The 16,900-nt window shown below is 36.4% G+C and overlaps 1 protein-coding gene across 1 annotated transcript in view; it reads left to right on the top strand.

The window, feature by feature from the left end:
• Arhgap42 (Rho GTPase activating protein 42) overlaps nucleotides 1-16,900 on the top strand; it is a 265,879-nt gene that overhangs the window by 220,065 nt on the left and 28,914 nt on the right. Inside the window, exons 11-16 of the mRNA XM_046466850.2 lie at nucleotides 803-881; nucleotides 2,264-2,303; nucleotides 13,030-13,092; nucleotides 14,051-14,125; nucleotides 14,926-15,010; nucleotides 15,621-15,679. Coding sequence (XP_046322806.1) covers nucleotides 803-881; nucleotides 2,264-2,303; nucleotides 13,030-13,092; nucleotides 14,051-14,125; nucleotides 14,926-15,010; nucleotides 15,621-15,679 — 401 coding nt within the window. The remainder of the gene's footprint in view (nucleotides 1-802; nucleotides 882-2,263; nucleotides 2,304-13,029; nucleotides 13,093-14,050; nucleotides 14,126-14,925; nucleotides 15,011-15,620; nucleotides 15,680-16,900) is intronic.

Here is a 16,900-nt window from a genome sequence, read left to right as displayed (position 1 = left end):
TTTTATCCATTCATCTATTGAAGGGCATCTAGGTTGGTTCCACAGTTTAGCTATTGTGAATTGTGCTACTGTAAACATTGATGTGTCTGTGTCCCTATAGTATGCTGTTTTTAAGTCCTTTGGGTATACACCAAGGAGAGGGATAGCTAGGTCAAATGGTTGTTCCATTCCCAATTTTCCAAAGAATCTCCATACTACTTTCCATATTGGTTGCACCAATTTGCAGTCCCACCAACAATGTATGAGTGTACCTTTTCCCCCAACATCCTCACCAGCATTTATTGTTGTTTGTATTCTTGATAGCTGCCATTCTGACTGGAGTGAGATGAAATCTTAGAGTAGTTTTGATTTGCATTTCTCTAATTGCTAGAGATATTGAACATTTTTTTCATATGTTTGTTGATTGATTATATATCCTTTTCTGAGAAGTGTCTCTTCAGTTCCTTGGCCCATTTATTGATTGGGTTATTTGTTTTTTTGGTGTTAAGGTTTTTGAGTGTTTATATATCCTAAAGATTAGTGTTCTAGTTGATGTGCTTGTGGTAAAGATTTTTTCCCATTCTGTAGGCTCTCTATTCATCTCACTGATTGTTTCTTTTGCCAAGAAGAAGCTTTGAGTTTGAATCCATCCCATTTATTGATTCTTGCAAACCTTTTATTTTTTTATTCTAGCTTTTCTCTCGCTTCTTTTTACTCTTCAAAATGTAATACCTTTATAGTTAAGTAAGAATTTAAACTTTAGCAAATGTATAAAGATGTAACAGGAATAAATGTATATATATAAAGTGTCTTTTTTTGGCAGGCATGGGATCATTACATTACAGGCCTTTTCTGAAGCTAATAGGAAGCTTTGGCTTGAAGCCATGGATGGGAAGGAACCGGTAAGAATTTGACTCATTCTATAATTTAGGTTTTATTATTTTAACATTTCAAAGTGCATCTGAAATTTTTTTCATGTGTCTATTCGACAATTGAAAATATGGAAATTGTTAGAAGAGTAGCAACTTGTACTGTGTTCCTTCCTAGTGTTGACTCAGTAACCAGCTTATCACTCCAACCTTCTATTTTGCCTTTCAGAGACCTTCTAGGAATAATTTAAAACCCTAAAATTACTTTAAAAATATTTATAATCATTAATTGGGCTCCACTCATACTATTTTATACAATTAATAATTAGTGCATGTCCAATTGTTGCAAGACCTGTGTTAGGCATTTCGATTAGAGAAAAGAACAGGATTCAGAGTCAGTCCATTGTAAAGAAGTATAATTTGGTAAAACTGTCTGAGCCAGGATATATCCTCTGCCATGCATATCCTTGTTTTCTGTTATTTGACACTGATGTGATAATTTACTTACAAATATAGGGAGGCTTATATAAAAAAAGAATTGGGTGGTTCATCACTTAATTTTCTTGGTGAACACTGTTGATAGCTCTGTAGAAGGTAAGCACACAGAGTGAACAGGAAGTGCCTTCCTGTCACTTGAGACCCTTCCTGAGATAGCAGAGAACCTGCCCACAATGCTGAGTAAAGTGCTCCTGTGGCAGCCGTGATATCACAATAGGTTCTGCATGCTCAGGGGCCTCCCTCACATGGCGCCAGCCCCGTGATAGGGTGAGCACAGAGGTCATGATTCAGCTTTGGAAAAATCATGTAGTCACTTGAAGGACTCATTTTAGGTCTGCTGAATTTAATAATTATAATAAAAAAATTGAGATTCTGCATCTATTCTTAACTGTTTTCTATCTCAATTTTATTATATTTTACTAAAACGTTACTGATAGGTTCCTTTTTTTTTTCTTTTAAAGTGGCTCTTTACCACAAATGGTTAAGGAGCCCTTACCTACAACAAATTTAGGGGACAGTTTGTGAGCTCAGCAAGTACAAGTTTCCATTATGCACATTGAGAACCAGGTACTAAGCAGATGGTCTGAGGATGGAACAGTCAGGTGACAGGTGTGTGAGACACTTCCTGAAGAAGGTATGTTATGCGTCACATTGGGGAAAAGAATGAGCAGCATAAGGTGGTAAAGCTTAGCCCAGGGCAGGACTGCCAGAATGGAAAGGTGTGGGAAGCCACACTGGCCTCACCATGAGGAGTGGGTCTGTTGACAAGGTAGGCAGATGGCGCTGTGGACATAGCAGTTATAGGCCTTGAAGTCAAGGTACCTCCTTTGCGTCTTTGTGTACAAACATCATCTTGCCAATCTTTCTGTGCTGGGTCATTAACTGCAAGTAACTTATTGACATCCTTTGTTTTTTAGATTTACACCCTGCCTGCCATTATTAGCAAGAAAGAAGAAAGTAAGTCTTTTTTTTTTTTTTTCTCCCTCCAAAACCTTTTATTTGTATGAACAGTTGCTGGCTCTTGACTTAGCTGTGAGATTATAGAGAAAGAGCAGAGACCTTATATATTTGAGTTCAAAAAACATTTTCTCTATTAGTCAGAAATAATTCTACTTTCAAGCTTACCCTTTGAAGTAAGCTGAAAATAAAACCAGAGACACATTTCCTGACAGATGGATGAGAAAACAGAAGGAACATTCTCAATTCTAGAGTTGAGTTTTGCTGATGAGGTACCTTCGCCTTATTCCATTCTCCCAATCAGGCCTGAAGGAAAACCTAATTGTTTATGGTAAAGTTGTCAGCTAGCCACCGTGCAGGCTGTAGAAGTAAAGTAAGATTAGGAATCTTTCCCTCTGCCCTGGGATCACTGGTGGTTCTTTTTAACATTGGGTAAAGAGGCTAGGCCATGCCTAAGGTCAGAGAAGAGGCTTGTTTGGAGGGATCCATAGTGAGCACAGGGTCACCAGGGGGTGGCAGACAGCATTCTGGTCATCTCTAATTCAAACAGCCACAGGTCTAAAGATTCCCAAACCCAGCACCCATGTGGGCTCAGGGGAGGGCTGAGAATGCTGCCTTTTTAATGTGTGCTCATGTAAGTCATTCAAATAATGATTTACATTTTTATCATAGATTTTTATCACACAAGTGTTATGTGATATTAACTCTGGGGAAATATTGCTCCCATACCATTGATCTGATGATGCAGCAATTTTGAAATCTTGAATCAAAGAAATTTCCTATGATAAAACCACAAATTGTACCCCTATTTCAGTTAACACAATTAAGTTTTATTTCTTTGGCTTTTGTTTACTTATTTACATGCTCTGTCTTGCCCCTGAAAGAGATTTGAGGCTGTTGATATTCAGTTTTTGTTTCTGTGTTTTCTGTTGTTGGTGGTACTGGTTTGTTTGGGGGGAGTTGCTTGCTTGTTTGATTTTTACAGCAGTTAGAGGCTTCTTTATCTTATCTTCCCTGCCTCACTTTTCTAGAAGTACAAGAATTAATACATGAGTATTTTTCACCATTTTTAGGAGATAATATATATGTAGGAAAGCATGTTTTTTCCCAGTATTATTTCTGAATCACTAGGATCAACTCATTCTTTAAAAATAGTTTGTGTGTTGTTCATCATATCCTGAGCTTCTTTAATCATCTGCCACCTTCTGCCATCTCTTATCCTTGATTAGGGTATTTTCATACGTGCTTTAAAATTTTTTGTTTCAGTTCAAAATTATATTCTAGTGATTGTGAAGCTCTCAAACCTCTTAAGTCTTAATTAAGCCATGTGAGCTCATTGTAGTATGGCTATCGAGCAGTTCATGGCTTCTTTTCACCGTTCTACTTCCTCTCTACATGTCACCTTACGTTTAAGACTGACTGTCCCTTTTTGGTACTCAACTCTCCCACAAGTGTCATAGACTCCATAATTGGTGCTTGAAGCCAATCTCTACCTATATTCATAGGCCAGCTTGAGAAGTGCTTGTTTATAGCCTCAATAATTCGGATGGATTCTGCTTATACTAAAATATTCTTGTTATCCTTTGGAAACTCAGGGATTTTTTGTGATATGTATTTGTATTTTTGAACTGCTAAAAATAATAATGATGTTTTATACAATAAACCATGAAACTCAACTACAAATTTGTTTTGAATGCCAATCATTCAAAGTAGTCATGACAGCTGTGCTTTCCATGAGAACCCTAAAAACAACAGAGTAAGAACTATCTTGTGTCCTAAAATAGTCATACTGTGAATGCACAGAGAGCACATGCCATGGAATGAAGATTGAATCTAGGCTGTGCCGGTAGAGTCATGAGAATCCTTAGAAGTCTAATATGAAAAAGTCTCCGTGCCTTGTGGTTACTCATAATTCATCATTTTCAGAATATAGGTACTAGAGATAAGACTTTATCATTGGGTACCTTTTATGTAAAAACGTCAAGTAAAACACCAGAGTACTGGCCAGTTACAGGATATTAAATCCACAAATGTCCTTTGGGCTATATGATAGACTACAGTGTACTTTTCTTAAAATTGTTAGACTTTGGGAATTAATTCATTTTAAGGTAGTAACATGTGTTATCAATATTCAAGAGATGCTATTCATCTAAGATTAGAACTAGCACTGAGCATGGTGGTGCCCACCTGTAATCCTAGCTACTCTGGGGGCTGAGGCAATAGAATTGCAAGTTTGAGGCCAGCCTGGGCAATTTAGGGAGACTGTCTCAAAATAAAAAATGAAAAGGGCTGGGAATGTAGCTCAGTAGTAGAGAACCTTTAGGTTCTATCTCTAGGACCAAAAAAAAAAAAAAAAGTCAACATCGAAAACCATGCTGTTGGGGATATTTTGAATCTTTTTTTTTTTTTTTTTTTTTTTGGTGCTGGGATTGAACCCAGGACCTTATGCATGCTATGCAAGCACTCTACCAACTGAGCTATATCCCCAGCCTGTTGGGGATATTTTGTTAAAAAAAAAAAATAGCTCACCAGTCATTCTTCATAATTATGCTATTTGAACTCATTTTTCAAGGAAACAAAGCATCTTTCTTGACATAGTTTTCAAGACCTCCCTCTTGGAACTGGTCTTTATAACGTCAAAGTCACTTAGTATTTTTTCTAGGTTTTCTTTCTTTATCCTTCTTTCCTGGTGCCATGAGTCTTGTACCCACTCAAACATGAGTTTTGTATGATGGTTTTTTAACTAGTACTTTACCCCTAGGTTCTTTCACAAAGTGACTATTTGTGAAAGAAAAAGTACTTAAATCTCATTCTTTTATAAATAATCAATTCAATCATAGCCCATTGTGCACCTGCTTTATTCCAGGTATTGTGAATAAGATTAAGGAAGTCCTTTTTACTCTGTGTCTGCTAATAAGAGTCACTATTTAGGCATGTAACAGAAAAGTCACCTAGAGTTCAGTTCTCTTAAGGAATTGAAGAGATTGGAGCAGAAGGCAATTTTAAAATTTCTGAACAACTCTAAATTTTGGCTACCGTTCAGTGACTTTCGTTATGTGTGTCTAGGGGCTGTATTCTATATATTCAACATTAAAGAGAAAAATTAAGTTTGTTCTTCTTGTTGTAGGCAGTTGAAATCTCTTGCAGTTTTCTACTGCTGTTTGGTTCACTTCTGAAAGTTCTCAGACATCCTAGGTAACATAGCCCTTCATCTAATCCTCCCTTAGACCTTTGATCTAACACAGATTTATTTCCCTCAAAGAGAGTCATGGCTCTGGTGCTCTTCATGGGCAGACCAAGATGAGAGAACAATCTGGGCCTGTGTTGTAGAGTGCTACCTGTTTATCCTTTAAGAAGAAGGAAGAAGGTCCCGGTGGGCCCTGTGAATACCCATGAATCTATTCATATGACATTAGATGACTATATCTTAATCTGAAATGGCATATTACAAAAGTGAATTATAAGTTAAATTCAAGTGTTGCTTTGTTTTGTCAGCCCTGAGAATGTACTGTAAGGCCAAGTAGATTACATCTGTAAAAGACTTGCTGGGTTTTGAATGAGTAGGAAATCGAAAATACAAGGACTTTTGCTTTGTTAGCTCTATTCTTTTTCTTTTCCTCATGGCTGTTTGAATTCTGTTGAGATTAATAGCTTTTGTGCTGCAAAACTGCCTTATGGAAACTTTCTTTGAGTTTCAATAAAAGCTTTAGCCCTGAAGAGTTTCCGGAGGGAAAATATGTTTAAACTTAACTTTTGATTGAATAAATTAAGTTCATTAAGTTAGTCTGTCTTTGGCTTCTATCCCTGGAGGCCAAATACCATTCATATTATAGGATTTAAATTCCTAGGAGTTTGGTAGTAGCTGAATTCAGAGCATCCCTCTGGTCTTCTCTAAAACAGGGAAATACAGGGTTGGGGTCCAGGCTAGACCTAGAAAGGAATTCACAAAAGTGTCTTCTGAGAGCTGATAAACTTGAATCCTCATAGAAGATATCAGAGAAGGTACTTAAGCAGGCCTGGTACAAACAATTAACTGTCAAACCATCAATAAATAAGCATACTTAGTTGCCTGCTCTGTACTAGGCACTGAGCCCTGAGCCAACAATCCATATTTCTGCTGTGTAGGGTGCTAACCTCTTTTCTCCATATTGGCAGCAGGAGTGCCTTGTCTTCCACTGAAAGACAATTATGACAGTGTTTTTCCCCTTTTATTGGTACAAACTGATTTAGTTATAACTCTTTCCATGAACATCTCATGAACACTGAAGAGTAAACAGTTCATTTTTCTTTCTTAGGCTATAGAAAACCTGTTTAGTTGAATTCTCATTAATAACATAAAGTGTAGTAACCCCTTCATGGCTTTGAAAAATTGCTCATTTTCCATTGCAGTTTAGTTTGCCTCTTTCTTTCCTAATAAATGACACTCCTTGTGACTACCTCTTTTTAAAACTTTTTAATATATTTATTTATTTGTTCTAATTAGTTATACATGAAGGCAGAATGCACTTTGAGTCTTAGTGCACAAATGGAGCACAATTTTTCACTTCTCTGGTTGTATACAAAGTGAAGTCACACCGTTTGTGCAATCATATATGTACCTAGGGTAATGATGTCCATCTCATTCCACCATTTTTCCTGACTCCATAGCCCCCCTCCTGTCTCTCCACATTGCCGGATCCAAAGTTCCTCCACTCATCCCACCCGCCACCTTCCCCCACCCCCATCCAACCATTATGGACAGCACCCAGCATCCACTTATCAGAGAAAACATTCAGCCTTTGGATTTTGGGGATTGGCTTACTTCACTTGACGTGATATTCTCCAACTCCATCCATTTATCTGCAAATGCCATAATTTTTTTCTCGTTTAATGCTGAGTAATATTCCATTGTGCATATATACCATAGTTTCTTTATCAATTCATTTATCGAAGGGCATCTAGGTTGGTTCCACAGTTTAGCTATTGTGAATTGTACTGCTATAAACATTGATGTGGCTATGTGACAACCTTTTACATCAAGTCATCAGGAGACAAACCAAATCATGTTGTCCTCTTCTCAGATTTCACCAGAAAATTCTGGTACTCAAATGGAGGAACTATTGAATAGTCCTTTGCAAAGGATCCACAAATAGGTGCTGTCAGCTCTTGTTCTATAATTTGTTATGTGAATCAACAGCAAAGAAGTCCCAGAAAAAAATGGATATCTTCCAGTTAAGGAAGGCAAAACTAATGGTGTAGGATTGGCTTTATTTACTGCTACAGGGAATTACTTAAGATTTTTATAGTTAAATTAGAACTGCCTGGGTTAGGCTATGGTAACAGATGATCCTCAGATCTGAGAGACTTGGAAAGTAAAGGCTCATTTCTTATTCATAGTACCCATCCACATAGGTCAACAACAGCTGTCTCATAGTTTTCACTCTGCAACTCACATTGATATTGTCACCTCCTTCTCTGTTATTGCAGATCCTGAGCCAGCAAAATAAGAAATGGCAAGCTATCTCTTGGCTCTGAGGGTCTGCTGGGTAGTGACACAACACTTCTATTCTTATTTCATTGAATGGTATATGTCAAATGGCCATGCCTGTCTTTAAGGATGCTGAGAAATAAAATCTTCCTGCAGGAAGAGGCAACAAAGATGAGTGAGCAGTAATCCCATTTTGCTATGGTCTGTTCAGTCCCAGCAAAATGTGCTCATTGTAGATTTATTGAACTATAATGAACACAGAAGTACATTTCTTAATATCTAGTTTATCTAAAGTGGCCACCAAGGCACACATGGCCTCACCATTTTATGCTTGAGCTATGTCTGTTAAAGAAACAAATCCTTGCCCTGGCCCCAAATTAAAAAAAAAAAAAAAAGTAATATGCTTCTTTGAAAAATAGTGTTCCTGGTTGATATCCCTAAAGCTCTAGTGATTTCAGCCATGCCAAATAAAGCATGTCTTTTTTTTTTTAATGCAGGAAGTGTGATTGTTATTTTATTTTTTATTTGTTCTTTTTAGTTATACATGATAGTTGAATCTATTTTGACATAATGAGACAAGTATGGAATATATCCTGTTCTAATTTGTTTTAATTCAGATTCCAGTACCTCTCCTTCCCCCTTCCCCTCCCTGACCCCTTACCCTCTTCCCTCTATTTCTACCATTTACAGAGTTACTGTTTTAAAATTACTTATGGATATCAATGATGGTGAGATTCATACTAAGTGAAATAAGGCATGTGTTAATCATCAAATGTTACTATGCAGGCATTTAGCCAACACTCCATTAGCACTTACTATATTTGAAGTACTATTCTTGGAGCTTTGCAGATATTAATTTATTTCATCCTTAAACATCCCTATAAGGAAGAGATAGTTGTTATTCTCATTTTATAGATGAGGAAACTAAGGCACAAAGAGGTTAAAGCCATTCCCAGTAACACAGTTTTTTAGTGGGAGAGTAACTTGGATCTCTCTCTCTCTTTAGAAGTAATGGGTTCATTCATCATTTCTCTTCTTTGGCAGTAATGTGCAGACAGGAGCAGAGGGAAAAGGAAACTGGCACTCCCTTAGCTTGCTCCTCTGTTATGTGTTCTTCAGTACTTCATCTGGTTTGGTCTTCATCTTACTGTGACTCTTCACATGTTTAGTCACTTCCTTATTTTTTTAAGTATTTATTTTTTAGTTGTAGTTGGACATAATACCTTTATTTTATTTATTTATATTTATGTGGTGGTGAGGATCGAACCCAGGGCCTTGCACATGCTAGGCAAAGTGCTCTTACCGCTGAGCCATAACCCCAACCCCTCACTTTCTTATTTTACACAGTGAAGGAATCCAAGTTCATAGAGGTTATAGGCACCTCCCATCCACACATCAGGAATAGTGAAGTGAGGACCAACCCTAAGTGGCTTGGCTCTAAACCAAGCTGGGCCCTGTCTCTGCACCATGGGACCATGCTCTTTGAGCCAATCAAATAATGGTCAGAGGCAACAGAAAAAAATGCATGGTTATTTTTGCCAACACAGTGTATTTTGTCTTTTTCCACATCTCTGAACTGATTGGTAATGTTGTGTTTACTCATGTAAAAGACGCTAAGTGTAGGACTCACATATTCACCAGGGCAACAGCACCTTTACAATGATTTTGCAGTCAAACCAACTGACTGTAAAAGTTCTATTCTATTCTACATAGTGAGCCTGTTATATTGGTTTATTAGAATGAGGTATGGCTGCTCAAAAATATCTTTATACCTTTGAGAAATAGTCTTGTTTTTGCTTATTTTTCTCAAAATGAATATTTTAAAAAGAAATTGTAATTTTTATATATCATGACTCTTTTCATTAATTTTGCCAGTCAATTTTTATTGAAAAATTTTAAAAGTCTCCTCTTCCTCTTAATATATCTCGCATGGCCATTTATTCATGTATTTTGAGTTCACATGGAGGGCCCACTAAGCTCTGTTCTCATAACCTAGGATGCTAGGGACAAAGAAATACACACACCAGTTCCTCTTGATAGCCATGCACATTTTAATTTTAGATAATTTTATTTCTAGAGTACTATAGTATTTTTAAAGTGCTAAATAGATTTATTTGCAATGATTCTAAAGTCTGGTGAATATAAAAGACAATTTGAACCTTCCACTCTCTTATTCTTATCAACAGTTTGCATCCACCTCTGAAATTTTTATATAGGATAACAGAAATACTCATACCTTCAAATTTCTACTTAAAAAATAGGTCATATCATCCTGTAGATTACTTTTTTCACTTAACAACACATAATAAATATCCTATGTCACTATCTCTTATTTCAGGGACACAGACTTCTCAAATCTTTCTGTTAATCAATTCAACTTCACTGATTTTCTATATATAGGATCTCTTCAAAATTTTTATTTTGTCTTGATTTTAATCAAATTGTTTTTCTGATATGCACTTTTTATCAATGATTCAGTACTGCAAGCTACATGAATATATTTAATCCATTATTTTGGTATTGGTTCATAGTAGTTATATATGACATTAGGATTTATTTTTACATAAATTATAAACGCATGGAGTATTGTTTGCTCCAGTTAAGTCCCCAGTACTTCCCCTTCCCCTTCCCCTATTCCTTTTTCTCTACTGATTTTTCTACTTACTTACATTTTTTTTAGAGAGAGAGAGAGAGAGAATTTTTTTTAATATTTATTTTTTAGTTTTCGGTGGACACAACATCTTGATTTTATTTTTATGTGGTGCTGAGGATCGAACCCAGCACCCCGCGCATGCCAGGGGAGCACATTACGGCTTGAGCCACATCCCCAGCCCTGCATTTTGTTTTTTACACTTAGTGTCTTCTGGATGTACATAATGATAAGATTCACTGTAGTATAATCATATATATATATTGGAAAATTAGATCTGATTCATTCCAATGTTTTTCCTGGCATGGTCTCTCTCCCCCCACCCCATCAAACCTCTTCTATTTCCCTGATCTTTTTATTTTGATGGAATCGCCCTCAATTTCTTCTCTCCCTTCCCCACCTTCCCTAATTTTATACTAGTTTCCATGTGTCAGAGAAAACATTCGACCTTGACTTTCTGAGTCTATTTCATTTAGCATTGTAGTCTCCAGATCCATCCATTTACCAGCAAATGACAAAACTTCATTCTTTTTCAAGGATGAATAATACTCTGTTGTTTATGTATACCATACTTACTTTGTCCATTCATCTGTTGAAGGGCACCTATGTTCGTTCTAATCTGGCTATTGTGAATTTTGCTGCTTTAAATCTTGATGTGATTGCATCCTTATAGTATGCTGATTTGAGATATTTGGGATATATACCAAGGTGTGGGATAGCTAGATCATATGGTGGTTGTATTCCTAGGTTTTTGAGGAATCTCTATATTGTTTCCAGAGTGGTTGTATAATTTACAATCCCACTGACAATTTATTACTATACCTTTCCCCCCACATCTTCACTTATCATTATTTGTATTCTTGAAAATTGCCATTCTGACTGGAGTGAAGTGAAATCTTGATGTGGTTTTGGTTTGCGTTTCCCTAATTGCTAGAGATGTTGATTATTTTTTCATATATTTGTTGACCTTTCATATTTCTTCTTTTGAAAAAATGTCTGTTTAGTTCTTTTGCCATTTACTTATTGGATTATTTGGCTATTTAGGCTTTAAGTTTTTTGAGTTATTTATTCTCCATATTAATACTCTCATCTGAGAAGCAGGTGGCAAAGATCTTCCATTCTGTAAGCTTTCTCTTCACACTCTTAATTGTTTCCTTTGCTGTGCAGAAGCATTTAGTTTGATGGTGTCCCATATTGATTTTTTATTTTATTTCTTGTGATTTGGGAGTCTTGTTAAGGAAATTGGCTCCTGTGTCCTATGTTGGAGTGTCGGGCCTACATTTTCTTCTAACGTTTGTAGTGTTTCAGGTCTTAATTCTTAGGTCTTTAATCCACTTTGAGTTGACTTTGTGCAGGGTGAGAGATAGAGATCCAGCTTCATTCTTCTACATATGGATGTCTAGTTTTCCCATCACCATTTGTTAAAAGACTACCTCTTCTCCAACATATGTTTTTGGTATTTTTGCAGTAACAGATAACGATATTTATGTGGGTTTGTTTCTGTGTCTTCTTTTCCACTGGTCTTTGTGTCTCTTTTGGTGCCAGTACCATGCTGTTTTTGTTGCTATAGCTCTATAGTATAATTTGAGATCAGGTATTGATGATGATGCTCCAACATCACTCAGTTTGCTCAGTATTGCTTTGGCTATTCTGGGCCTCTTATTTTTCTGTATCAATTTTAGTGCTGCTTTTTCCAATTCTGTGAGGAATCTTTTGACATTTTGATGGAGATTGCATTGCATCTGTTCAATGCTTTTGGTATTATCATTTTTAAATGAAAGCCCATCTTAAATTTTTATTAATTTCAATTATTTTCATTTGTTATTATTAGAGAATATTTTTAAATATTGTAACTATACCATATATGATGAAATTTTTCATTTTAGTGCAATAAGAAGTTTTTAAAAAATTTTCCCCAGGTGTTACTTTGCATTTTTAAGAGCTTTTTCTTTATGTAAGTAATCTAATTTGATTCATGTTCTACCACCTTAAAAAATAAAAATAAAACAGACTTAAAGGAAACATAACTAAAAATGGACATCATTTGCTATCTTAGTAATCTAGAAACCTTTGGGGATATTTTAGTACACTGAGCATGTTTTGAATTATTCTGATTATGAAACAAAATGTGACATGAGTTAAATCCTAACCGTAGAGCTTACAACAGAGAAGTGATATTTTTTGTGACCCAATGAATCATCTTAAAATCCTCAAAATGTTGTTTTGAGAATCCCTGGGAAAGAATATATGAAAGGCTTTAACATAATTTTCTACTCACCATCAAGATTTATTCTTCCTGCATTCACTTCTGTCACCCAGAAAGACACACAGCAAGGGATAACATTCGCTGTAGGAGTAATGTTCGGGATCAGTATAATGTACTTTCTGTGAGGGATCTGTTTTTCTTAGTAAGCAGGTTGATGTGATAACTATGCTTGTGAACCTCCGTATTCCACTTTTCCCCAAAAATTAAAAGTCAGACTTAAGCCAAAATATTTGACGAATTCTTGCAACCACTGTGCAGTTCAGATGAGAAGGCACAGTGAACACAGCCATCTGAAAGGCCATCTGAATCCAACATCAGCACTTACCCTGATTTCCTCTTTCAGTGTACTTAAATGAAGCAGGGTTCAACTTTGTGAGAAAATGCATTCAAGCTGTGGAAGCAAGAGGTGAGTGTGGTCTTACAGGTACCCCATTACTGTTGTGTGCCCCATGCCCACACGGAAATTTCTCAGAGGAGAAAATGAAACTGCATTTTTAAACATTAACCTGAGATTAATTTTAAGAATGATATACAAGTATAAGTTACATAAATGCATAAATAGGTGTAGTTTGAACTTCAGTTTACTAATATTACACTACTTTTTTTGTAATTTTTCCTAATTAACTTCTTACTAATGGGCTATGTATCATTTATTATAGTAAGCACCTCTTTGATTTTTTCAAGCACTGGGGAGGTGAGATGTGTAAGGAGCTTGTCTTCACCCCTTTTCTGCCCTATTTTCTTTCCCTTAGTGATTGAAGTCAGTGCTTCCTTTTGGCACCCTTCTTCATACTGATCTTGACCTCTCTTGAAGCTCACTCCAGTTCGTTTCAGTTCCAGAAAAACTGTCTAAAACAAAAATCGTATTGGGCTGTGAAGTTCTATAAACTTATGTTCACAGTTTTGGTGTAGCCACTTAGAAGTTTTGAGAGGTTAAGCAGGTTCTTTGAATTCTCTGAAAATGTTTCCTCTCCTTTAAAATGAAGAGATATATATATATATATATATATATATACCATAGGACTGGTCAACACGCAGGACTCCTTGACTCTGAAGAAGTGGGAGGTGAGGAATACTGGTCATCTCTTCCCATCACCGATGCTTTTTTTTATATTCCAATAATGGTGACTAAGCAGGTGTACTTTGCTACTTTGAAGAGCTTCAGAGACTTTCAAATCACTATTCAGTGTCAGCTCTGAGAAACATGTCTGATGGATGTTTCCAGGATTAGTTTTCTAAGGTTAGACTGCAAAATTGAATAAGTAGCTTTCAAATGCTGTATAGGCATATGTCGGAGTTTTTAACATTCTGTACTTGGGAAGCTGTGTCTCAAGCCATTTTCTTGTGATTTTCATTCCCATTAGGCATCACCATTTTAGGACTCTACCGAATAGGAGGAGTGAATTCCAAAGTTCAAAAACTCATGAACACCACATTTTGTAAGTTTTGAATGAAACAAAAGCTCTCAATTAATTTTTTTGTATTCTTATAGGCAACCCAAACTATAAGTGTCTTTGAAATATAGATGATTGTTTTTCTTTGAGTCTTTTCAAATACTTAAAATTGATGTTTATAGTCATTTTTTTTTCTTGTGAAGGGAGTGGCAGGAGCAGAGAGGGGACAGTGCTGGAGATTGAACCCAAAGTCTCACAGCTGCTAAGCACATGCTCTGCCACTGAGCTATACCCCAACTTCTGAACTGTTCTTAGTATTAACCTATAATTATATGAATAGTCAGAATTTCGGGGCATTTTTATAAAGTTGGACTTTTTTTCCCAGGGTTCTTTAGCTTGCAAGAGATACAGTAAGATGCATGGATTCTAGAATCAGATTACCTGACTTGAAATTCCAGCTCAGCCACTTGAAACCTTTATGATCTTAGGGAATTTGCTTAACTTCTCTTGCCTCCTCATTTATAAACTGGGGATAATAGTGCCTCTTAAGAATTAGGAGAATTGAATATGTTAATCTATACAAAGCACTTAAAAACATGCTGGGTGCCTATTAAGCACTCTGTCATGTTAATGATTATCAATAATTTGATTGAGGGGACTCTTATTCACTAGATATTTTTGAGGTGTAGGCTCAGAATGAGCTTCCTTTAGTGATCCTAAAGTTAACTATCAGTGTCCTCAGAATGCCTCTCTCTTGATCTACTTGTTCCAGTGTCCACTTTTATGATGGTGCAAGTAATATTTTGAATTGTAGAGGTTAAACATCTTGTTTTTGTTCTTTCCAGCTCCAAAGTCCCCTCCTGACATCGACATTGATATTGAGCTGTGGGACAATAAGACCATAACGAGTGGGCTGAAAAACTACCTCAGGTGAGGGGGTTGAACTTCTGGCACTCTGGGTGCTGCTCTCACTCCCCTTTGAGGGCAGCAACAACATAACCTTAAGGGGACTGTTCACTAGCTCCACTACTTAGCGTAAGGCCTTCCCTTAAGGTAAAATTGCACAAGACCGTAACACTTGCAGCCAGCATTCTGGAACTGGCATTTGCCTGTTGCAGTAGTGATACCAGTGAGTTAGATTTTTTTTGTTTCAGATTGAGCTTGTATATGGGGTTTTCACAAATTTTTTAAGCAAATTGGTTCATTTTTTTACAAAACCTACTACTCACATAACAGATTGGTTTTGTTCCTAAAGTTAGTTCTCATGAAGTGGAAGTTTTCTCTCCCCACCTCCCCTTTTAATACAACTGTGGTAAGAAGCACTAAGAGTCATTCATGTTTTTGAGGTCTGCATTTTAGGGCTACCTGGAATCCCTCTACTAAGACCTTGCCATACTACCCAATCACTCACTTCTTATATTTTTATTTATTAATTTTTAGTTAACAAAATATAATCAACCATTAAAAATTTCTGGGGTGGGGGCAGCAGTGGGGACAAAAGGCACTGCCATTCTAAACACACTTTGCCTCTCTGTTATAGGTGCCTTGCAGAACCACTGATGACTTACAAGTTGCACAAAGATTTTATTGTTGCTGTTAGTAAGTACACTTGCATCTGATGCATATGATTGATGTAGTTCTATGCTGTATTACTTAGACATATAGATTTAAATCCCCTAATTGACTTCTTTTTTTATCCCTAAATCACTGATGTCAAAGAAAGAAAGTGATAGGGAGAGAGGAGGGATGGGAAAAGGAGGGAACTGTGAAATGAAATTGACCAAATTATGCTATGAGTATGCCACAGTGAATTCTACCATTATGTACATCTATAAAGCACCAATTAAAAAAAACAATAAATAAATAGAGGGAAGACCAGTGGAGTATAGAAAGAGGAATATAGGGAAAGAGGAAGGAAGAGAAAGTGAAAGGTCCAGGGATCGAAATAAAGCAAATTATATTCCATGAATGATTATGTCGAAACGAGGTCCACTGTTACCTATAATTATATTGCACCAATAAAACTATTAAAGTTGTCAAATGATATGTAATAGCTTATAGTATGGTTTATAAGCCAAAAAGAATTGCAGAATGAACTTAGTATTTTGTCACTTACTAAGATCTCATTGGGATGACAGTCTGGTATGATTAGAAAAGGCCACGAAAAATCCTGATTTCATTTTACTTGAGTGACCAATGTGGCAACTTCTTGTGAGGGCAACTTTATAGTTAAATAATAGAAACTGCAAATATGTACAGACAGTTATGCCACTGAAAATGCTTCTGTGCTATATTCCTAAATCTGGAAAGAAGCGTCTGATATTTTTGGCCAGCCACAGATACTCACACCAACCCATTTCTCTGGCATTATGTGTATTTGTGGTGATCACATACTTTTCACATTTTCTTAGATCTTGACTATGACAATATTATATGAATAGGTAGATTTTAAAAATGAATAGTTAGATTGAAAAATTTGGAGGCATAGGGGTAGGAAGAGAGTTACAAACTGGTAACCCGAGTAGTAGAATGTGCTTTTCATCCACTGAGACTGAAGTGCAGATTGCCATCTGAGCCCATCACTACATGTAACAGTTCTAAGTTGACATTCTGTTGTTAGATTCTATGAGTCATGACTGTATTTAAGAGTATTTTTCATAGTCAAAGAAAGAAATCAGTTGCATTAGTTTTCTGCCACATATTATAATGTCACAGAAGATGTTGTCTGCTGATGAAGGTGACAGATAAAGTTGAGCAACTTGGGTTTTCGGTTAAGCATTCATGACCAACACCATAACCTGTTAAACACCTGCGCTGCTT

Source organism: Marmota monax, unplaced genomic scaffold (assembly GCF_021218885.2).
Source record: "Marmota monax isolate L192 unplaced genomic scaffold, Marmota_monax_Labrador192_F-V1.1 WCK01_AAM20220418_F8-fsc00045, whole genome shotgun sequence".
NCBI lineage: Eukaryota > Metazoa > Chordata > Mammalia > Rodentia > Sciuridae > Marmota > Marmota monax.
Note: the sequence above shows the minus strand (reverse complement) of the source record. Positions and strands in the feature narration are given on the sequence as shown.